Source organism: Lonchura striata, chromosome Z (assembly GCF_050655825.1).
Source record: "Lonchura striata isolate lonStrDom1 chromosome Z, ASM5065582v1, whole genome shotgun sequence".
Lineage (NCBI taxonomy): Eukaryota > Metazoa > Chordata > Aves > Passeriformes > Estrildidae > Lonchura > Lonchura striata.
In genome coordinates, this window is record NC_140740.1 from 1,670,467 (window position 1) to 1,695,465 (window position 24,999).

At 39.8% G+C, this 24,999-nt stretch overlaps 1 protein-coding gene across 10 annotated transcripts in view; it reads left to right on the forward strand.

The window, feature by feature from the left end:
- Positions 1 to 24,999, forward strand: part of XRCC4 (X-ray repair cross complementing 4) — a 142,195-nt gene that overhangs the window by 85,109 nt on the left and 32,087 nt on the right. For 5 of the 10 annotated variants that reach the window (XM_085567197.1, XM_085567194.1, XM_085567195.1 and 2 more), the window contains one exon: positions 1,812 to 1,963. In XM_085567197.1, the coding sequence (XP_085423323.1) occupies positions 1,812 to 1,963 (152 nt within the window). Of the gene's footprint in view, positions 1 to 1,811; positions 23,201 to 24,999 lie in introns of those variants that run through there. The other 5 variants (XM_077790097.2, XM_085567198.1, XM_085567192.1 and 2 more) reach the window with 2 other exon arrangements.

Sequence of the window (24,999 nt, forward strand, 5' to 3'; positions counted from 1 at the left end):
GTGTATTCCATCTTTTTTTCAGCAATTCTGAGAGTTTTAGCTTAGAGGAGAGAAACAAACACCAAAAATAAATCCTCAAGCCTGTGGTCATCAACCCTTACCCATAAGCCAATCTGCTGTTATTTGTGAGATTGAATTCTGGCCTGCCTGAATTCAATCTTTAAGCCTTTCTTTTGGTATAATTAAAATAAATTAATTTTTTAGAAACAGAAGAAAATAAAGTACTTTTAAAATTAATTTCAGAGAAGAGTTATGTGTCTAACCAGCAAAAAACTTCTGAGCACGAGGGCTGTGTTCACCAGTGTACGTTGCACAGGTGAAAACAGAGAGAAATTTTTTATGATGCTAGGAAAATATAGGTTTTGTACATGAGGTTCACCTCTGGATCTACTTTTTGGCTGAAAAAGAGAGTGTGGGAGGAGAACAGCAGAAAGGAGGGATAGGAGTTATGATAGTAAAATTATTCTAGTTTGTTGGGTTCTTGACAGCAAACTGTTCTGTGTGCATTCATTATGAAGAGGCCAACTTTGACTAGTGATGTCTAAATATATAAAATAGTCTTTGTGCAAATTTGACACACTGACCCAGACAGGCATAGAGTAACTATCATAAGTATATTTTCAGCATTTAATAGTGGAGAAGTATGCCTATCTGGTTAAAGTTAAGTATGGAGACTTAGGGTGTCATCTAACCCTTCTCAGCATTTATTGTAGGAACGTGTCTTGTCTGTGCTGGGCTTTGGAACTTGTTTTTTACCTGTTGTCACCCTGCAACTATCTGCAAGTCTGTGATGTATTGTAGTGCATGCTGGTGAATATTTAATACTATTAAATGTTAAGTATGTGCTTCACTGAGGGCAGAGGCTCTAGAGAGCCTCTGACTAATTTATCAGTGTTCTTGGCCAGAAACAGATGTTTCTTTGAGAAATGGTGAAAATGCCACTTGTGGGCTGTGTGTTACCGCCCAGCTTCATTTTCAGTACACGTGGATAACAATTGTGAAAGGAAGGGGGGAAAAAGACTCGTTACTTACATTCTGTGAAAAACGTTTGTGTTGAATCTCAAATTATGGCATCTTTCATCCACGTGAGGATTAAATCACCCTAAAATGCACAGAAACGTAATAAACAGGGAAGTTACCCTAATAGCTTCAGCCTCAATCACCACATTATTATTGAATATATTCCAGCTGAAATTTGTGCTGTTCTGGATATCGTTGTCTTGAAAATTATAGGTAATTTACGATTTCATTTTGAAAGCAGGCATACCAAATGAAAATACACTGCAGGATGTTGATAGCTGGAATTAAAATGTCTGCATAACTTCTGAATGCATTAATAGTTTGTTTTTTTTTTTTTTATGGAGGATTTTTGCTTGAGGAATGATATGCTCATCTTGACATTTGAGTTTTTAGTAGGTAATTGTGAAAGTGGAGAGGGGTTTGTTGTTTAAGTGTAGATAAAGCATATTTTATGAATTTACGTGGTAATTTAAATAGGTAGATGAACCTGGACAGAGCCTGCTTCACTCAGCTTCAGCAAAGCAGGCAGTGAAAATCCAGACAGATTGTGCAGTTTAAGATTGCTGGTCTTTCTCTCTGCTGGCTACAGAGGCACAGAGGGAAAATTATCTTCTGGTCTAAATTCAGTGTTTTTTAACTTGCCTTTATGTCACAAACTTCTCCCAGTCCTGAGGCCATCTTGGGACTATAGAGATTTTCATGGGAAAGATGCAGAAAATAAATATTGTAAGGGTTGTCTTGAAACTCTTCAAATGTTAGATTTCTGTTGACCTTGGTTGCTTTTCCTCTTGGCAGCTCTGGAACGAAGGGATTCCTCCCTGCTGGGCAGCCCAGACATCGTGGACCCAGCTCCCAGGAGAAAACGAAGGCAAAGGACAGCAAAACCTGCAGGCACAGGAGCTAAAGTGGCTAATTACGAGGCAGAGCAGCCAGCCCAGGAAAAGTAAGCAGGTTTTAAATGTACTGAAATGTTTTTATGCTCACAGACCTCACTGGGGTCATGGGACTCCAAACCCAGCTTGGTATGGACAACCCCTGGTTGAGGAGGTTCCAATCTCACCACCCTGAGATTCTGCCTTCGGGATTCCAGTGCAAAGAAATTATGTCTCAATTCCATCTTTGATAGATTTTTCTTTTTTCTGAACATGAAGTCTCCAGGCAGAAAAAATAGTCTGCTCTTACAACACAAAGTATTTTTCTTGTGTCCATTTCAACTTCTGGAAGTGTTTCCATGTTTTCTGGGAGGTGCTTATAGGTGTGCATAAAGTTCCCTTAGAGCTCTGATGGAATTGGTAGTGTTTCTTAAAAAAAACAGGTTTCTTTTCCTAAATATATGGCACATTACATTTGGAAATACATCTTTTCCATTTTTATCTGCAATAGTCCATAGATTGTTAACTCTTTAAACAGCCATGGACACAAGTAGATTACAAAGACATTTCCCATGATTAGCAAAGATTTCTGTTTAAATCAGCAGGACAATTATCTCATTTTGACGTAAAAGTTGTGGTTTGACGCCAGCTAGAAATGTTTGCATTTACAACCCTGTTTTATTAGTTAAGAAACTGCATTTTTTTAGGATGGTGTAGAAATATGTCAGACCTTGCTTTTTTGCTCTTTTCTGTATTTGGTCAGTTTGGATTTGGTCAAATTTGGATTTTGACAACCTGCCTGTGTTTGTCTGAAATTTGGGTTCATTTTATTTAATACTGATTGTTGAAGGGAAACCTATGGAGGCAATGTATTGCAAATATACAGAGGCCTTGGACTGAGTAGTTGTCTGTTTATGAATTTCTGAGTCCTGTGTGTAGGGGGACAACTAAGAAGTGATATTTTTGTTTTAATTCTTTGAAATAAGGCAAATTTTAGCAGAAACAGAGCAGCATTATGATTTTCATACGTGCAAAGAATTTCTGCTCTGCTTACAGATTGAGTCAGGGCTGAATCTAAAGAGTGGCTCTTCTTATTGGCTTCAATATAATTAGTTATAATTTGAGAGTGGACATATGGGACATCCATTCTATCAGTCTCTATCTCCATTTTCCTTTTTTGCACTTCATGTGGCAATTCTTGGATTAGATAGGAAGATAGGAAATATCCCTGTTTACCTGAAACCTTACAAAAGCTGAACTGAAATAATTTCCACTTTGCTGGTTATTTTTCTCAACTGAAGTTTCTGAACTTCACCTGGAGTCTTTTGCCAGCTGCTAATCAGGTTTTCAGTCAATTTGCTTGGCTAATAATTTTCACTTCTCATCAGCCTGTCAAAAGTGGGGAGATGTAGAATTAGTGCTGTGATCCAGTTCACAAATAAAGGTGTTTTTTCTACGGAGTAATTTGTAATTACTCCAGTAATTTGTGCTGATGGAATGCCAGATCCTTGGTGCTGCAAAGGGCTTTGTCTTAAGCTGACAGCACGTTGGGGTCCTGCCCAAAATGTTTTCCAGTATTGTGTCACTGAGCTAAAAAAAAAAAAAAAAATTAAAAAAAAATTTAAAACTTATTTATCCAAGCAAAGGGGTGGAAATTAACTTGGAAATTCCTTCACCTCTGGAAGTGCTCCATCACAAACAGGGAGATGGGGGGCATGTTCTGGGATCAAGTGCCAGATTTGATCTGGTTTCGTGATCACGTCTGCAAATGCACCAAGGAATCCTCCCTCCTTCCTGGGCTCTCCTGCTCAGACCTGCAGCCAGGGCTGGCTCCTTAATGTAAATACAAATGGAAATGCTTCGAGGCCAAGTCACACAAAAAACCCTTCTCCCACAGGTCTTGCTGTATCAAATAGAGCTTTTTTAGGGCTGTTTCCCACGTGGAATTTCTGGTGACATCACCAGCGCTCTCCAGGCCAGGGAAGGGCTGCCACAAACCCAACACCACCACCCAAAGCTGCTATATCCTGAGCTCCTTGGTACAAAATCCTAAAAAAAAATACTTAAAAGTACCTTTTAAGCAAAGGAAAGCGCCCAAGGTATTCTTTTCCCTTTGCCGTTCAGACTGTTTCTTGAAAATGCAGTTTTTCAGTGTTGCCACATAAGTTGTCTTAACTTTTAACAAAAATTGTCTTAACTTTCATATACTTCTCATAAGACTTCACAGTATGCTAAGAAAGAAGCATTTATCTCAAATTCAAGAGCATCTACAGTAAATACTAAGTCATCAAAACCTAAAGGATACTATTTCTGCAAATATTTTAGATTTATGGATGTTGAGGCTGGTTGTGTGGCAATTCTCTGCTCCTTGGAATGAAAATATATTCGTAGATATGACCAAAAATACTCAGAAGAATGCAAATAAAAATCTGTTTGACACAGAAATTGGAGCAAAAGGAGTGCTGCCTTTCTCATGCTTTGTGTGTGGGTGCAGTGGCAGGAAAAGGACTTGAATTGAATTTATCCATATAGAAATCTAGTATTACTGTGGCAATTTATTCAAGGGCTAAATCAACATTTTTAATGAAACTTGGCAATGTGCTTTGGATAATATTAAGCTTAGTGAAAGTAGCCATGATAGCAGCAAGGAACTGAACTAGGATTTGTGGAACAAGGTCACTAAATGAACTGTTTAATTATTTGCCGAAATAAAGATGTGTTTAAGGATAAAGTAGAAATTTACAATAATTAGTGGGTTAGCCAACTGCCAAGAATGAGGTTTATCCAACTCTCTAGCAGGTTGTTCTTAAATCAGAGATATCCAGTGGAAGGAAATGCTTCTTTGGGCAGACAGATGTTACTTTTAGTTAATAACAGCTGACCTATGACTCTCAATTTACACATCTTAAAAATATGTAAAGACAAAAAGTAGATCTTACTTTTCAAAACACAATTGAGCCCAGGAAGTAAAATAAAATCATTCTGATTCCAGTACACCACGATGGTCTTGATGCAGCTTTAACTGTAACTTAATATCTGGCAATTTCATAAGGTGCAAGGCAGAGATAATATATAAGTCAAGTTAAGATGCAAATTCTGCTTTTCACAATTTGCATTTCATAATTGGAGGAGAAAAAAAATAATAAGAGCATTCCCAATCTACAGTTAGAAGTTATGCTTATTGAGGCATTACCCAAATCTCTTTGGGGGCTGCATGTGAATGGAACTATTAGCTGTGTGGAATATGCATTTAATATAAAAGCTTAGCTGTATGGCCTGTCAGCATGTATCCTGTAAATAACGGGATGTTTCTATAATATTTTCACTTTAAAAGTCCTGGAACCTACTTGAAAGCATATAGTACCTACTGAGGATGGCAACATTTTTAAAATCATTTTAAAAGTGAAGCGTAGTCATCGAACAAAACCTGCAGTCACAGACTGCAGTGGAATAGAGATGGAATCTCTATAACTAAAATAAAAATAAATCAGCAAAAAGCTTCCATTTCTAGTTCAACTTACCCCTTTCCACTTTGATTTATCAAAATTGAGGGGTTTTTTAATGACTTAAGAGAAACAAAACCTTTTTATTTCTGTCTTTCATTTTTTGCTAATAAAGGATCTTTTATGGTTCTCATTCACACATGTATTTCCTAGGAGAAAGGCTTTGCTGGATAAGGCTCAAAATATCTATAAGTTATTCTGTATATTTCAAAATATAATCCATTCCTGTTGCTCGAGGGTATTCATAATTTCTGTGCTATTTCATGCATGCCTGCCATTGAGTGGATGTACAATTACAGAAGTGGTTTGGGGAAAGGCATCTTAAATACAGGAAAAACATTCTTATGGATGCAAATACGCTGGATTCTCCTGAGACTACGACTAGAAAAATAATTTTAAAAGAAGTTATTACAGAAGAAGTGATCCATAATTCTTAGAAGCAAGTGTTAAGAGGTACTCTTAATCCAACTTACTGAGAAGTAACGTGTATTTTTTTTCTTGTCTATTTTTTTCTTTAATGAAGAATTCTCTGTTTGCACAGAGCACTGTGACTCTGACTTATTGCTTAATCTGCATGCCAAAAATTTCAGTTTCATAGGTTTGGTTTAGCGCATTTGATGTCACTGCTACCGCCCTTTTCTTCTTTTTTTATTTCAATTGAAATTTTACTTTTGCTGGTTTGATACCTCTTGCTTGAGTGATAAAATGGAGTGACTATCAGAATCAGGCCTAAATTTAAATTGATAGAAAGAGATACCTTGCCTCCCTGCTTTTGGATTTGCTGAAATTTCGAGATGCAGGTCAGCTTAGTGGGATCTTTGCCACCAATAATTAAATGATTTATTTTTTCACACATAATCCCTGCTTCTTTAGAGAGCTCTAAAAGTGTTCAAGGTATTTTTTTGGGAGCTCTCAGAAACACCTGAGCAAACCAGAGAAACGTAATCAGGTTTCTGAGAGTTTGTTTGAAGGTCCCAGTTGTTGCCAGGAGGAGACTTGTGCCACCTGCCTTGCCATCCCTTGCTCCATCAGAGGCCAAGCAGGGAATGTAATATTTATTTTAAACACGATTGTTATGGTGCTCACACTCATTGTTTGTTCTTGACTTCAGGGCCTGATTAAACTTAGTCATGTGTGTAATTGTGGGTAGAATGAGCTGCTGCATGGTTTTTACTTGTTAATGATAAATGTAGATTTCTTTTTTTTTTTTTTTTTTTTTTGCCTAGTGTTCATGCTCTCCTCCCTTTCCGTATCTTCAAAAGGTTTTTTCAAGTCTTTGCAGGTATATGTAATTTACTTGGAAAGAATTCCTTTAGCATTGCATCCCAATACTGTAATAAGCTGGATTTGTCTTTCTTTTGATGAACTTCCACCCCGTTAAAAGCACTCGGAGCCTGTGGTGAGCCCAGGGCTCCCTGGGGATCCTCTCTCTGCATTTGTTTAATTCATTGCTTGCGGTTCACATTTTTGGAGCTCTAATGCAAAGTTTATTTAAAGTGTGGTCTGCCACCACCAGTGACTCAGGTAGGAGAAACCACAGATCTGCCCTGCAATCTGGCATTCTCAGGGGGTGACAAACCAGACTTTGGGTTTTCTGTCTCACACAACAACTCCTTCTCTTAAAAGTTCAACCAGGCAAAAATTGGGTTCTGCTGAAAATAAGACCAGAACCTTCCAGAGGGAGTGTGAAGTTCACACCACAGTTATCCCTTTTTAGGGAAAGATGTACTTAAGAGCTCATATGACATGTCACTTTTGTATTCCCCTAAGTGCATTTATTGAATACAATAGGAGGGAACTTTCCTGGATTGGCAAACACTGTGGTCACTGTGATCTTCCAGTCAGTCACTGCAGTGAATGTGTACAGCAATGAGAAGCTCGTTCCTGCCATCATGAATTTATGGAATGCAATGTCTAGAAAGTTTTTGATGATTACTCATTCAGGCTGAAATGTAAACAAGCTAAGAAATATCTTAGAAGTGGATGGTTGGGTTATATGATCCTTTAATGTGAGTATTACACCAAAAAATTTAAATAGTAAGTTAAGGCATCTTTGTGATTCATGCATGCTTAGCATTATCTTGTGCTTGTGGTCTTTCTTTTCTTCCTTTCTTTCTTTCTTTCTTTCTTTCTTTCTTTCTTTCTTTCTTTCTTTCTTTCTTTCTTTCTTTCTTTCTTTCTTTCATGATAATAATGCAAAAACTATATAAGGCATGAATCCTTGGGGGGAAAAAGTGGTAACAAAAAACCTAGAGTAATTTTTCATTCAACTCAAATTCTGCCTTATTGAAATGAAAAAGGCAGAAATAAGTGCACCAAACCACAGCTGCTTTTCTCCTGGTGGTTCTACCTGTGCAGTGTCTTTTTTTAACTGAGCAGTCAGTGATTAGGCTTCCACCATCCACGTGGCAAGGGGTGATTTCTTTCCATGGGGAGTGGAAGGAGTTGGGATCCACCATCACCATTTCTCCCAGCTCCCCAGGGAAGGGTGGGATAATGTGAAGACAGGAAAAAAATGAGCATTGTCTGCTGACCTCAGAGGTTGCCATTTCTCCTGGGAAAAGTCTCTCAGCTCTCCAGTTTGGAGCACATCTCACAGGTTTTTGTCACTGGTAATAGCCCAGTAATTGACTGCTGATGGAGGAGTTATTACTCAGTAAGTCTGACAGGACTCTACCCTCTGCTGTCTCAGGGCATGTTCCTTAGGTCAGGGTTTTATTGCTGTGACAAATCTGGTGAGATATGTGTCTCCAATGATTCATCTATAATACATTTCACTGAAACGCTTCCAGAAAATTTATTTCATATTTCAGGCTGTGAGATTGCAAGAGAAGAGCTTAAAAAAGGGCAGTGATACCTTCTTCCTCTGTTATCTTTCTGATAAAATTTTTTGATGCTTTTCCCCTGCCTTTTCAACCGAGGTTTTAACTGGAGTTGTGTTTCCCCTGAGTTTTTTTAAACCCCTCTTAGGTAGGTTGTGGGTTGGAGTAGTTTAATTTATCACATTATGCATTAGTTTTGTTAAATACTGAGAACCTCAATGGGGTGTTTTAATGTGGGAGGCCAAAGAATTTCTCCTCAGAGGTAAATTACACTAAGAAGGAGGGAAGATTGTGTGTGGTTGAGGTAACCAGCAGTGCTGGAACAGCTGTTGGCTTTTGAAGTAGACCATGCTCCAACATTTTCAGCCTTTGAGGGTAAAGGGTGGGAAACTAAGAAAAGGAGACTGTTAAAAGCAACAAAGAAGGCAATATTTGAAATTCCAGTTGCATCCATGTGGGTGCAGGAGCAAACGTGCACTTTTCTGTGTGAGCACTTCTGCACAGGGCTCTTGATGGTGCCATTAAACCTCAAATTCCCAAAGCAGCTTTTCAGGCAGAATTATTTTCACATTATTTGTAATAGGAAGGAGCAGGTAGTGTAGGGGCCTGAGATTTTGATCAGGTGTTGGCAGGAGATTGAGATTAGGATGATGGAAAGCCCAGGTAACACCTCAGCCCTGGTGTCAAAAATAGCATGGCAGAGAATAAGAGGAGAGCTTGGCTGCATTAATGACATAAAGCTGCCTCAAATACCTTTGTTCTTTGGACTGGACATGAAGTTAAGTCTTCTTTACTGTATTGAATTGGAATATTCTGTATTGCACAACTCTCTGGGAAGTCCAGTAATCCCTTAAATCATAATGGACCCCAGGAAACCTGCTGGGGAAAACCCTGTGCACAGAAACACACCAAGACTCATGATCTGGGAAAGAATTTCACAAACTCTTGCAAATGCTGATTGCTCTGCTGAGGTGATTGCCCAGTTCAGTGCACTTTACAAAATTCAGATTTGCTGCGTGAAACTATTAATCTTTCTATTTTTATTTCTCTTCATCCTTTTCTCTTTATTTAACTTTTTATCATTTTTTTTTCCTCCCAGAAATGTCACACCTCAGCAAAGCAGAGCTAAAAAGCTACCATTTAGATTTAGCAAAACTTTCTTGGATTTCTTTATGCTAAAATAAGAGCTTAATCCTCTGCTTAAAATCCAGAGAACTAAATGCTTGGGAATTATTTTTTCAGGAGTGGCTTTACAGTGATGGCTATGCCTAGATTGTCTACTTTTCTTCACCTGTCTAATTCCACCGATTACTGTTGATTGTGAAGACCTAGGTCCAGCCAATGAGAAATATTTTATCAGATTTTATGTCCTTTTAGGCCTCTTGTGTGTGATGCATAAGGATGCTGCTGACACTGAAAAGGATACAGATTTTCTGTTCCAGAATGCTTGAATTCTGGTGCAAAACCAGATGAAAAAGGGGGAAAATTTATTTTAATGCTGTTGCTGCTTCAGAGTGGCTTGGAGGAGGTCTGAGCACAGAAAAGGCTGAGAGGTGGCACTGGACATGTCTGAGAGCAGAGACAGGAGAGGGAATGTGGTGAGAGGCACCGATGGCACATTTGTTTTCCTGTTTACCATGCATCTATATCTCCCCAAAAGCAGTAAATCAAGCCCTTGACATCCATGGCAATGAATTTCCAGAGATATTTAGAGCATCCCCAGATCTGGTCGGAGTGGATAAATATTCATAAATTTATACACTGTGACTAATACATACGGTCTGAGCAAATGCACTTCCATGGTTGGGTGAGGGGACTCATCTGTTTCTGTCAGCCTGTGTCAGAATTCCTGTGGCATTAATCAGGACCCCTTCCTGATGAGTTCTGCCATCTGTGGCAGGGCACAGAGCACATACTCATGCATCAGTCCAAAAACTTTGAGAATTAGAGTTGCACAAATCAGGTCTCTCCTAAAATTATTTGACTACCTTTCACTCTCCTTGAGCATAAATAAAAATGTCCTTATTAGAAGCTGCAGGAGGTGCAGAATTAGATTAATATGAGCCTTGTTAACACAGAATATTGCTGACACACTCCCTTGATTGCTTAATAACACTTAAAATAATTCCTTTATTCATCTGTCAAACCATTCATAACAATTGTCATGTAGCTGTTGCATCACTCAAGCTTGAACATACAACCAGCAATTTGAAAGCTAATTACATTCTTGTGTTTTCCTCACAGTTTTCTGTATATCAGCTGTTATAAGGGGACTGGGTGTAAAACTGAGAGAAAACGGTCAATTTTCAAAAATGATCAGCATCAGAGTCAGTGTTGTAATGAATCCTAAATAGAAGTGAGATAAAATGAAAGGCTCTTCTCAAAATTGTTTTGATGATTCAAAGTACTGAGGTAAATTAAAATCTAACAGCAATGTAGCCACTGGCATCAGTGTTTCATCTTGTATATTTAGAATGAGAACAGTAATAATGACTAAAACTGAGGAAGTGGGGAAAATGTACAAGAAAATTCCACTGTTTGGTGAGGGTGAGTTTCATTCTAGCTCTCATGCCAGAAAGATATGAGATTTCTCATGTGCTTCTTTAAAAGGTGTTAATTATTCAAGAGCATAGAAATAAATATTTTATATTCCACTTACACAGATCCCCCAAGGAGTATTTGACATCAAAGTAAGAGACCTGTCTGTTAAGTTAAAAAATTGTACCTCTGGCCTTGTGTTTATCTGGAAAAGATAAAGAAGGTATTTAACTTGAGAAAATAATTTATGACAGGGTTGTTGAAAAAGGTGCTAATTGTATAAAAAGGTTGAAATAAATTTGTTTTATGTTGTAGAAGCTCACAGAGATGTGATTTTCTATAGACATCAGAACACAGAGAATGTTCAGTGAATTTAAAAGGAGTCTGAAAATAATTATTTGTTTGTATTTTTTAAACGTATTGGTAGGTTTTCCACGTAATAATTAAAATCACCAGGTTCTGAGCTATGATTTGGCTACAGGAATAAACTGTCATCAACACCTAGTTCATATTGTGATCTTCCCCACTCCCCAGATTCCTGAGCAACTCTATAAAATATTTTCACAGGGGTTATTTTTTGTTCAGAGAGGAAAACGGTTCATTACTCATCACTTCAATGTTCTGCCACAACTGGCTAAACATTGAAGTTGCACAAGTGTAAAACTGGAGTAAAGTGGTGATAAATCATTTGGTTTCTGCTGGGGATGTGAACCATCCAGTTACTGCTTTAGTCCCTCTGGAGCTGATCCTTGGGTAAGTACTGAACTACCTGAACAAAATTCTACTTTTATTAAGTTATCCTGACAAATTATAAAGAAAACCTTAAATCCTTTAAGCTAAAACTCACTCCTGAATAGAAAAACATTTCTCCAAGGAGTGAACCTCCTGGATTTGCTGTATGCCACAAATACAAAATTATTTTTCTGTTCAAATGCTGTGACAGTGTGAAACTGTTCTGGAACACCACGTTAGGAAAGAATATCTTGATATTAAAATTCCTCTCCAGTTGTACATCTGTGTAGCTACAGCATGGACTGAAAATGTTAAATGAAAAATCAAACCAAGCAGATTATACCCAGTTGTGTTGATGAAACTACTCAGAACCTGAATAGGTGTTTCAGTTGAAGTAAAAACAGACTTGAAGGCACAAAGCAGAAAATGTCCAAATAAAAATAAAATGTTGTCGGGATGTGATGAGTTGCCTGTTGACTCTTTAAATGATTCAAAATACTTTGTGAGCTCCAAAGTTTTAAAAAGAGGCAAATCCATCAAATTTTTTATCAATGCTACTAAGAGCCATCCTGGAGTGTAATGTGTAAGCAAAATGTCCAAAGAAAATGTCCAAACCAGTATCCCCAAGCCAGTGATGATGGCTAGGGAGAGAAGCAAGGGGAAGAACAGGAGGGCAGGAGAGCAAAGCTTCTTTTTTTTACAGATACACAAAGTTTGTGCAACTTCCTTTTGAGGTGAGTGTTGGAGTGTTGTCTTTCCCAAATCTGGGAGCACCTGGGATTGTTTGGGACAGCAAAGCTCTGCCCATGGGCAGGTGGTGGCTGGCATGGCTAAACACAGGGAAAAACACAGCAGAAGATTTAGGAGAATCATGTCAAGCACTGGAATAAGCAGGGATGGCATTGTAAGGGCTTGGGTGAGGGTTTGGGGTGAGGTGAAATTCAGTTTTAGAGGGATATGGTGTTCCCCAATTGAGTCCTTATCCACTCTCTGGTGTGAGACCTCTCAGGCTCCTGTTTGCCTTGCCACTTTCTGCCCTCCAGCACAACACTTGAGAGGCACAGAACTGGTGGCCTCCTGCATGCCTGGTATGCATTTACACCTTTTCTGCTCTAGCTGACACCAAATCAACCATCACATCTGAGGGCAGGAGGAGGAATGCTCGTCAGGCTGTTTACTCAGCATGACTGGGTGCAGGATGCTGCCAAAGACCACAATCCTCTCTTGCAAGGTTGAGATGTTCCTGATGCTGTTATAACCTTTCCTCGAGCTAGATTTACAGAAAAAAAAAGCCAGATTTTTGTGTTACCCTGAGGCACTATTAGCCAGACACTCCCCTTCTTCATGGTTTTGTTCACACCACTCCCAGCTCTGCACCGGCTCCTGTTTCTTGACGTGTTCTCATTTTGCCAACTAAAAATACAGATTTGTTATTTCTGACTTTTCTGTTGCTGAGGTCCCTTTGAAAAACCGACCCACAGACGGGTAGATCACATTGAATATGGTGGCACATGTAATTTTCAGACACCACTGGAGTTTCATGATGCATCAACCAAAAAGCATATTTCTATTCCAAAAAGAAATATGCACGTGAAAGAAAAAATATAATTTGAGGGAAATTTGTATTAGTAAAGTTCATTACAGACATGACAGGTAGTAAATAGGCTTGGATGCTGTTGGACAGGTGAGTATGCATGTCCTGTCCAAGCCTTTCAAATTGCTTGAATCACCCTGAATCTAATCTATTCATATTTTTAATTCTCTTCTCCACTTTTTTTTTTAATCAGGCATTACTGTCTTCAGTAGTATTTAGTGTTTATTTTTAAGAATTTGCTTGATATTTATTTAAAGGCCATTACCTTGCCATCAGAAAGTTGAGTCTCAGGGCTTCCAAATCATTAACCTCAGAACTTCTTTCACACCTGAAATTGCTGTTCCTTAGCAAGGCACCAACATTCCAAATGTAATTGAGTTCTCTGCTTTTACATATATTTCTTGGCTGACTCATGTTGACAAGAGCTTTTCATCTAGAAAACTTCCCAGTTGTTAAGACTTAGCCAATTTGACATGGAATTCAGAAAATGAATCCAGGTAGAGCCCGGTGCTGCCTGCATAAAGGTGCACCTGTGTGGAGGTTTACCTGCCACCACCTGACATCTCCAAATATTATTCTTCCATTGTATGTTCTCACAAAAGTAGGTTTTCTCATGTAACAATGTCCCCATTGTTCCCTGGAGCAAAAACGTGACTGCCTGAATGTAGGTGAAGAAAAGAGAAAGAAAAGAAAAATCAGATTGTTTCTTCTGAGCAATTCCTACTGCATCCTGGAATGGGTTTGGGAATCCTTGTGTGGTGTCTTAATTCAGGTAATTCCCTCACCCCAGGCTTGGGTCTGGTCCTGTCTGTCAGAGGTACCAGCCTCAGGGTGCTGCAGGACACAACAATTTCATACATTAATCTAGAGGTTATTGGCTTGAATGCTGGTTGTGTCAAAACAGCACTCGACTACAGAATTCCAAATGAATAGTGGGGATTGTTTATGAGCTATGGCAAGACCTACAGTTCTAAAAGCCTGATGCTCTTCCTACTTAAAGACTCTGTAGAGTAGAAGCTAATTAAGGAGAAGAGAGTGACAGGACATAATCAGGGTCCTCAGTCTTTAATAATTCCTCACAGACATTATTAGCATGTCAGCTCCTCATTTGTGTTATTGTGGATCTGTTAGGGGAGAAGGATTGGCAAGTCTTAGATGAGAAGGTAGATTGTGGGGTTTTGTTTTCTTTTGTTTTGATGGGGTTTGTCTTCCAAAGACAGTTTTGCACTACGCAAAATTAATTTCCAGTGAGCCAAGGAAGTAATCAGTGCTGCAGGACAGGATATTACAGGGATATAATTGAAAAATTAAACTTTTATTATAAATGTGCAAGCAAGACACCTCTGTAGACTTTTGTCTTTTTCTTCTCTGCAGCAGGAAAATTGTAATGTATACTGTTGTATTCTCCATCCTTATTTTACCTTCTTTTCAATGTGGTGCTATATATATTTTCTCATTTTCCATCTTTCAGCAAAATGAATTTTCCTGCCACTAACCAAGCTGTCAGATAAATGATAATAAAATTTGTTTATTAACCTGAAAAAGAAACCAAAGGAGTAATCCATAATAAAGTAGACAGTAGCAATTCCATATTCCATCTGTATACAAAGCTTATATGAGAATTTCTTGATAATACCAACTCTGAAGGTAGTGTATTTTATTTTATTTTCCTTGATTTCACAAGAATTTGCTGTAGATATTACTGAACAAATGAAATTAAATAGTGCAAGGCTTCTCCATCGAGCAAGTACTGAAGAAAAAAAATGTAATATGTTGACAATAAAAACCTTTTTAATTAGATAAATAAGACAAGCTCCTGGATGAATGATGACTGATAGGTGATAAAGCTTTTTGGTGTTTAATTATAGATGAACTGACACCATGAGGATAGAGCAGATGTGTGAGAAGGGCTTAGGCAGCAGCTTCAGTTTTATTAAAAAGCACTTCAGAAGAAAACTTAATTATACACAGGCAGTGGATGGATATAGACAGGGGACTGAAAAATTCCTGGTCTGTTGAGAGATGGCATTAAGCAAAGTGGCAGGAGGGCAGAGGTTTGGAGCCTGGTGGTTTTCTGCTCCTTTCCTGGAGCTCAGGGTGGACCTGTCCATCCCTCTGTTCCCACCAGTTCCTGGCACACCTTCCAAAACAAGCTTGTCAATGTTCCACCTCTCCGGGAGGTTTCCAAAGCCAGAATTAGTGACAAAATTTGAGAGGCATCCCCCTTGTGCAACCTCACTCTTTCTGGTGCTGTGCAGAGAGGAGGACTATCAGCCCAGCCTCCTTTTCCCAGCAGAATTCCTTCTTCAGTCAGTATAAACTATTCTGTATCAGCTGCAGGCTGTCCTCTGGAGTTCTGTGGAGCTGTTGTCTGGTTGAAGGAAGCCAAGGAATGAGGACTAAGCTGAGCTGTGGCTTGATCTTCTCCCTACTTGCCAGATCAAGTCGAGCTTGGATGATTTTGGGGGTCAGTGGCAACTTTGGGCTGAGAAGGTTGGGGCTGTTCAGCCTGGAGAAGACAAATCTGTGTGGAGGGACTACAGGGAAGGTGGAGAGGGGACTCTTCATGTGGAACTAGAGGGACAGGACCCAGGGAATGGATGCAGACTGCCAGAGGGCAGGGATGGACGGGATATTGGGAATTAGGAACTGTTCCTGGGAGGGTGGGCAGGCTGGGGCTGTCCCTGGATCCCTGGCAGTGCCCAAGGCCAGGCTGGACACTGGGGCTGGAGCAGCTGGACAGTGGGAGCTGCCCCTACCTGTGGAACACATTTCCCAGCAGGAATTGCATGGGTTTTAAGGTCCTTTCCTACCCAGATCATTCTGGGAGTCTGTGATTCTGTGAACTGTAGGGAAATAATCCACTCCATCTTTTGTGCCTTTACCTTTGGCCAGTCAAACCCTCCATCCATCCAACTGAAAATACAAAAAATCTGATAGATTACTTCTTAATTCTGAATTTAAATTTATTTTTAAACGGTGAAGCTGTCGCTAGAATATTTATGCATTTTCTTTTTTGGCTCATAATCTATTAATTAACAGTGTGCACTTTGAAATAGACACTTTTTTCTTGATTTTCTATTTTAATCCTTATCTCTTCTTCCTCATACCTCCAGCCTGCTGAGTACACCCACTGCTTCCCCCTGAAGCTAATGTGAGAATTTAAATTTCAAATTACTGTCAGAAGTGGATTGCTGTTCAAACAAGGCATCTCAATGTTCTCAAACACCTTGATGAATTATGCATTCAGAGGGCGTTTGATCAATGAAATCTTTAGTGTGTTTTTATTTATAGTCTCTTTCCTATCAATGAAGTTGCCTTCTGCTTGATTTCCGAAGCCCAGTCTGACAATTGCTGTGGTGTTGCAGGTATTTTATACACTTACCTCTGAAATACAAAGAACAGATTAATAAACATTGCATGCATGACGTGTGGTCCCTAGACTTATTAATCAACATGGAAGGTTAACTGCTTGCATTCAGAAGCATTCAGAAAAACACAGGTATTTTCCCTGAAAGGGACTGAAGATAACTTTGTTTTTATTTTACTATTTATTCAAATACTCTGGACAACTAATCATGATATTAAATGATGGGAAGCTATTTTAAAGGTGTCTTTATAGCTTTAACCAGAAAGATAGATTTCTTATGCATCCATTTGATGTTTTAGTAATTAAAAAGAACCCCATATGCAGCTCATTAGGTGAATAAAATGTATACTTAACAGAACTCTAAGAATAAGAGAATGAATCTGTAGAAAGGGGATCACTCAGATTAGGGAAAAAGTTCTTTTTAATGGACACATGCTCAATATAGTGTGATTAAATGGATGAGTATCGATATCTACTGAGTCTGAAATAAATATTCTTAGATGTATGGGCCCAGCCTCCACACTTAGTCTCATCAATTGTAAAAATCACGTGGAAGTGGGATACTTTTTTAGCCTGTGAATGGTTTGTTTATACACTCGCCAGTCAGTAGCTATTGCAGAGGGCTCACCTGCCAGAGTCCTTCCACAGGGCCTCCAATTTCCTGCTTTTTTAATCACCCTGTGTCATTGTGTGTGTGCCTTCCTTCCTGAGGATTTCAGTCAGAAAGCAGGTGAGCCTAAAAACACTAATTGTGGCAGGTTAAATTCCCTGGTATTTCAGAAGGCAGCACCTTAAGCACATGGAGCTGCTGCATTTTCACTTTTGTGGGTTGAAATTTAAATTTCCTATTGTACATCCCTCAGGGCTTACTTTTGGCAGGTGGCTGGGCTGTGTAAGAAAACATCCGACCAAAACTGTAAGTTTGCAGTTCTTGGGTAGCCTGCAGGGTTTTTGTGAAGATCTTATTTGGTTAGTAATCACAGAATATCCTGAGCTGGAGGGGACCCATCAGGATCATCCAGTCCAACCCCTGCCCCTGCACAGACCCCCCAAAAATCCCACCTTGTGCCTGAGAGCATTGTGCAAACACTCCTGAAGCTCTGGCAGCCTTTGTGCTGTTCCAATTCTAAGCAAAATTGCATCTGTATTTCTTTTACGTAACATGATTTTTTTTTTTTTTAATTTTTTTTTTTTTGTCTGGGAAATAAAAAAAGGCATTTTGTTCTCCAGCATGAAAGAGTAATGATGGAAAGTGGGATTACTGATCTCCCTTCCTGTGGTCACAGCAATGGTCAGGGCTTGCATCAGAAGATCACTTTGTAAAGAGGCAGTCTGCAAAAGCTGAAAGCCATCCCAAAAGGCAGAGGCAGCAACATAAATTCATCCTAATCTGGAATTTGGCCCATGACATCCCTTCAGGTGGGTGGGCACGAGGGAAGATGGGAAGCCCTGTGGGACTGTAAGGATCCAGGGATGGTGCAGGCTTTGTCTCTGAACAATTGTCTCCCCTTCTCAGAAGGCTGAACCGGGCAGGAAAATGTCTCTTTTCCAAAGGAAGGGTTTATATGGCAGAATGTTGAAGCACAGGCTGCATTGCTGGTGTGGATGGGAATTGTGGTGACATCCAGGGCAGGAGAGGCTGGGATGGTGCATGGTGAGGATATCAGCACCCCTGTGATGCCCTGCTGAACCCACCAGCAGAATTAACTGGGCTTAAATATTTACATTGCAGAATGATGCAACAAGCAGTGCACAAAACATGCTGATGACAGGCAGACAATGCTTGTGGTGCAGCTGTGAGGAAGTACTGAGTTCTCAAATATGGATTATCTTTGAATTTGTGCTGGCTGGTAATCCACTGTAATTCCCATTAAACAAGCATTGTGAGCAGCCTATTGTTTTTAGAGGAGTTAAATGAGAATCTTAATGAATTAAGAATGTACCACATTTATCTGTGAAGGAAAAGCTTTCATCTTCACTCCCTCAGGTCCCAGTGCTCTCCTGGGGAGAATGGTCACCTGCTGAATTGACCAGAACAAAGTGCTGAAAATTGCTTAATAGGAGGAGAAGCAATTTTTCACTAATCTGTTTCAGGCTTGCCAGAGGTGATTTCTCAATCTGAGCTGTGGCTGCTGGAGCTCAGAGGGATGGCAAGCAAAAATGGGCAGGTGGAAATTGTTCAGCACAAAACCTGCTTGCCAGGAGCTGCCTTCCTAGCAGGGAGGTTCTGGAGGGCAAAAGTGCTGTTTGGGCTTTTATTTCCCCTTGGCTATCAGTGGAAGGAAGATGTGTAATCATCCATGACTGGCAAAATTAAAAAAAAAAAAAAACAACAACCCTCTTCCTTTACCTTCTGAACAAACTGTCGGAATAGGAAGTTTGAATTTCAGCAGAGTGAATATAATGAGGTCAGGGCAGCTGCAGAGCACTAATCATTCTTCAGAAAAAGGCCACTCTGTGCTCTCAGTGTGAAACATTTCCCGTCCTCAGACATGCATTTTATCCCCTTTTTGTCTGGCTTTTGCAAGTGGACGGCTTAGTCAGCCTGGTATTAACAGTTCTTGTATTCTAGGCCTTGCTATAAGCTTGATTACATAGGCAAATTTTTGCAAAATAAGCTATTTGTTTAATCAGTGAATTTAAAGGGCAGTGGTATTGCACAAGTTCCTGAATTACACTCTGACTCCACAATTATCCCTTTTTATGCTCCAGAGGAGGCAAACCCAGACCCTGTGGATGCTCCCTTAGCACAGGAGTCTGAGGAATTGTTCTCCTGTTGCTCTTCCTGTGTGCTAGAAATTGAAAAAGTCCTGACTTGTCTCTAAACCTTAGAAAAATGTTATTTTATCCAGTACACGTCCTGCTCTATTAACTTTCCAATACTGGTGATTTCTGAGGGGTAGTTCAGCCTGATCAGCTTTGAGAAAAATTGCCTCTGGGGCAGAGAAACTTGATCATTTTTCTTGTTGGGAGCCAAAGTAATCTGATTTCAACTTTGCTTTATTTCAGGGGCTGGGTAACATTAGTAAATTCATCTGTTTTGTGCGCAAACTGTTAGTATGTTTGGCATTCAGCTATCTGATTCTGTACTTTTTCATATTTCTGTAGCTTAGCCCACAGGATTGCAGCAGCAGCTGAAAGTGAGTAACGTTACAGGGCAGGATTTGTGGTGCTGCTCAGCCCGTACGCAGCACAGCTGGAAAATAATGCGAAAAGTATTGAAATTATTATGGAAAACATGAAGAGCTCTTATGAGAACTGCAGGCTCCTGAAGCACAAGAAACTGTACCATATGTGAGGCTGGCAGAGAGAGGTTTTTGGGGGGAATATAGTCCTTGGAGCAACTAGTCCTGACAGTTTATCGAAGGCATAAAGCAAGACAAACTGGGAAAAGTAAACAGAGCGACAGAGCCGCCTTTGTCGGGACAGGTTTGGGATACAATGGCTCATGTTGTTGTTGCTTCCTGAGTGATCCTGCCCCATCCCTGCCAGCCAAGAGCTTTTAGTGTGCCTGATTACCCCTCTCTCATCTCACTGCCCCTCTGCTCAGGTGGGGTGAGAGGGGGGCATGAAACAACAGAGTGTCCCCCTGAGCCCAGGCTGCTGCGCTGAAAGCTTTTCCATAAATTGTCCATTTTCTGTGTTTGTCTCACAGATGTGCCAGAATTCTGGTCAGAAGGTTCACCAGCCCCTTAAGACTGGGTTTTTAACGGTGTTTTATTCCTGTGGATGCAGAGAGATGTTTTCTGGGAGAGTTGAGTGTGCCTTGGCTCGTGAGTTCCCAGGGGGACAATTTGCTGTGCTCACTCAGCCTAGAAGGAAAGAAATAAACCTGTAACATCTGCAGAGTCATAAACATCTTGAATAAAAAAAAAAAAAAGTTGTGTTGCTAAGTATCAGGAGTGAAGGTTTTCTTCACTCCTGTAGGCCTCATCTCACAGACAAATGACCATAAAGCCTTACATGCCCTGAGAAATGTGCCTGTGGTCGTTTTCAGCACACACATTCTGTAATGGTATCCATTATTACACATATTCTGTTCTCAACACAGAAAATCCTTAGAAAGGCAGAATAGAGCAAATTTAGATGGGGAGAAACTCAGCATACATTACATATCATTTACAGATCATCTGGAACATCTTTGCTCTCTCCGGCAGGAGTTAAGAAATTTTCTTCCAAAATATTTTTGCTGTTGTAAGAATTCTTTCAGGCCATAAAAACCTTGAAAAGCTGCTTGTTCTTATTCTGCCTGCAGGCAAATTACAAAACTTGCTGCTCTGAAGAGAAAGAGGACCTGACACTTTTATACTTTCATGGCTTTGGTAATGGATTGTGCATGGGTGATGGAGGGAAGATAAAAGGAAGAGGTGCATTTCCATATTTTCTTGTAGAGTTGAAGGCAAAGATCTAATATTCTGAGGTTCTGCAAGGCAGTAAGAAACTTTAAATTTTCCTAATATTACTCATTTACTTTATTACAAGCTGCAAGAGAGGCACTGGAATTGTGTCAAATTCAAAATTCACAAAAAGCTAGTGCCAAACTGCTCTGCTAGGAGAGCAGGGAGGGCAAGCTCTCAAAAACTGTAACCCCTGTCTTCTCTGTGGAAAGGTGCTTTGTTTTAGCTTTTTTTTTTTTTTTAATCTATTGGCTTGAATATTACCAGCTACTTATAATTAGAAACTCGTATTTGCAAATGCAGTAAATTGAGTATAACCAGAAACTGCAGCTCTGGAGGGAGGACCAACCAAGCAGCAACAACCACAAAAGCGAGGTGGGTGATGCTCCAGAGCCCTGTTCCTGTTTCCTGGCAGTGCAAGTGGAGGCTGGGAGCTGCCTGCTGCTCCTTTGCTTCTCTAAAGTGCAGCAGCGAGCTGTAAAACTGATCCAATGAAAGCCCTTAAGGTCTAGTGGGCAATCACCAAAACAAAAGGTACAGTTCTCTTTCAGCCCAAGCAGCACAACGTTTCTTTGATTAGACAGCTGAATATCCGAGTAAATAAAGGAAGAAGATCATCACTTGCTCTTACTTTGGGAGCAATTAATAGTCCTTTGATAACAGACTATTTCCTTTTTTCCGGCTTTTGCACTGCCCTTCCTTTCCTTCTGCTGGTTAAGCACTCTCAATAGAGTTTCGTCTCAAACTGTGGGCAGTGGAACTCCTGATGTTTTTTATCTTTTCCAGGTGATTAATTTTGTTTCGTTTGGTTGAGGTTTTTTTTGCTGTTGGTTTTTTGGGGTTTTTTTTATGTATGTGGGACACAAAGGTTACCCTCCTAAAATGAAAACTATGGAAGGTTTTCTCACAGTATTTTGTCCTTTCCTCCCTGGCTAACACAATTAGACTGAAATGTTCTTGTATATCCCGGATAGACTATTCAGTAATTTCATTTTGTTCCATTAAGCATTTATTTTTATTTATTTTGACTGTTAGAAAGTTCCTGTGTATCTCAGTTGATTAAGAAAAAAGCAGGTGGGGGTGAAGGAAGAGAAAATTCCAACTGGATGTGTTTCTGGAATGTAGAATTATTCTGGAAGCTTTGTGGTTTTTCTTTCCAACTGAATGATATTTTTTTGTTAAAATCGTGCTTAATATCATACATAAAAGAATTCCATAATTGCAAGCACCATAAAATTAGATCTCCTTATTACTGGTGATGATACTACTTTAGCAACAAAATTGATAGTTAGCAATCATGCATAATTCAATTTGTAAGTTTCACTCTGCAGCTGTGCATTTGTTTCCAGTCTTCCTGTCCCATTTAGATACCCATTCCAGGACTCTTTTTTTTTTTTTTTCTTGAAAACATGAGAAATTCTCTTTTTAATGTTTCAAATAACTAACTAACTCTAGAACTGACAACTTTCTAATCTATTTGTGTGCTTGAGCCCTGGCACAAGAGCTATTTTCCTCTCATGGTAATGGTGTAGAGTTATACGTTTTTTATTTATTTAATTGTTTCATTGTTTTCCTAACAATTTTTTTTCTTTAAGGCAGATAACTCTGCCATGGAGCAGCCACACACTGAATCCCTCTCAGATTTGTGTCTATGTTGGAACAAGGTTAGAAGTGGCAGCTTGTTCTTGGTGAGAGGGAAATGCAAGTAAACAAGGCTCTTCAGAGGCAAATTAAACTGTGCTCGTGCCAAAAATCCTGAAATTATGCACAGCAGAGCAGCCCTTGGGCTGCAAATGGGCATTTTGTAACCGTGCTCCTTTTTGCTGTCTTTTTCCTGTGAATGTGTGAACTTCTGGCCATTCACTGTGCTCCAGGGGTGGAATATGGTTCCCCCACCCACCCTCCTGCAGTTCTTACCTGGCCTGGAGACATGAAATCACAGAAGCAGTCTGATTTTTGAGATCGGTAAATACCCATGCTGCAGTGACAAGGCTTTTCACCCAGTGCTCTGGGATTGGTACAAGGACCCAGCTGGTGATGCTGAATTTCGCACCAAGTGTGGGGTTTTAGGCGTGGTGCAGCCAGAGCAGGCTGACAGGTGATCCAGCTGTGGCTCAACAGCTGTGCTCAGGTTTGGGGGTGTTCCCTGCCCACTGCTTTTGTGTGCAGGTGTTGGAATCTGAGCTATTGATGGTTCTGAGACTGTAGAAAGTCTCTGTCTGTCAGCCCCCTGCCAAAGCAGAAGCCATAATTGGTCTGTGCTGGTTTCCAGGTTGTTTATTCTGTTTATCTCTAACATGTTCTGCTGCCCTGCCCAGCTCTGTCCTGCAGGGCAGCGTGTGGGGCTCTGCCCTCAGTGGGATGTGACAAACATTAAATACCAGAAACTCCCTGGGCTGCATTTACAAGAACGTGCCAATATCTGTCACCCACGTTGGACAGTGTGTCCCCAGCCTGAACCAACAGAAAAATGCCAACACCACAGTGAAACATGGAGGGCATAAAGAAGGAGAAAAAGGACAAGGCACACCCAATTTCCTCCAGCTTGTCCCCTTTGGACCCCTCATCTAGAATCCTAAAATTTTACTTTTGCACCCGTGCCACACTTAATTATTACTGATATCAAACACTCAGAGCTGGTAATTCATGCTGTAAGATTGAAAACTCTTTTCCATGGACAGAGATCACAGCCAGTGTCTCTGGGGGCTCTGTCCAGGGGGTTCCTGACCCCTGCCAGGGTCCCAGACCTGCCAGGACAGCCAGAGGGAAGCTGCATCCACATTGTTCCTCCTTCTTTGCTCATTTATATATATATATATATATATATATATATATATATATATATATATATATATAATTTTTAATTTCTATTTCTTTGACTTTCTGTCTTTATGGCAAAGAGTTTTTTAGTGTTCCACGGGTTTATTGCCATGGGATGACTAATGCTGGAGCAGTGCTGGGCCCAGATCACCCACTTTGAGGGTAAAACAGAAGGTGCCTCTCAATTCCCCCTGTGCTGGTGTGACGGGGATTTGAGTCACCCTGACTCATCCTTCACCCCCTCAGAAAGCCCAGACCTACAGCACAGGAGAGGCAGAATTCCTCGTTTGTTTCTTGTTTAATTTTCTTCTTTATTTTATTTCTTCATTACTTATTAGGCCTAGAATTACTTTTCCCATAAAAATAATAATTATAAACAGATTTGTTTCTTCCCGCAGTGAGTACAGCAACCCCTGCTGCTGCCGCCCTCACCTTGTGGCAGGGATTTAAAACAAAAATCAACACTGAATCCTTCTGTTTGGAAGGGTGACTATGACAGAACAAAAACTCTTGCTGATACCTTTATCACCTTTTACAAGCCTTTCCAAGCAGCTTTCTTTTTTTTTTTTTTTTTTGTTTGTTTTAGTTTTTTGTTTTGTTTTGGTTTTTGGTTTTTTGGTTTTTTTTTTTTTTTGTTTTGTTTTTTTTTCTTTTGTTTTGTGATTTTTTTTGGGGGGGGGTATTTTTTTGGGGTTTTTTTGTTTTTTTCCTATTTTGTGCTGTGTGTGTATTGGTTTTGCTGTTTCCTGGATTAAACCTTAGCCAGCAGCTTTCAACCAAAGCTCTGCTTCCCAAACACCATAATTCACCAGCTCATTGCAGTGACACTGATTTTGTCCTGTGTTTTTAATATTTCTCCTGCGAAACAAGGCTCAATTCTTGTCTCTGTTCCTGACAGGTAACATCTGATACCTTCAGGGAATGAAATGGTTCCCTTAATCAAGGGGAAGGAACATTTTTTTTTTAACTGCTGCCACAAAAACTGGGTCTTTAAAAGGATTGAATGCTTTAGGGAAATGCTGGAGCTGAAGGCATATATTTGAATGCCTGATGATATTGAGTTACTGCTGGATGTTATAAAATAACATTTGTTTCAGTGTCCCAAGGTGTTACCCCAGCAGCAGTTTTGGTGAGGAAAATTACAGTGTTTCTTTTAAACACGGAGTGTTTATGAAATAACTCACAAAGATCCATGTTGGAGAATTAATTAATTGTAAAGTTTTAAAACTCAAAGCGTTGGCAAGGAGTTGATTGTGTGTGTTAATAAGGACCTGGGGGTGCTGCTTAATTTGTATTTCTGAATTTAGGTTTTGCTGTTACTGTTGTGTTTT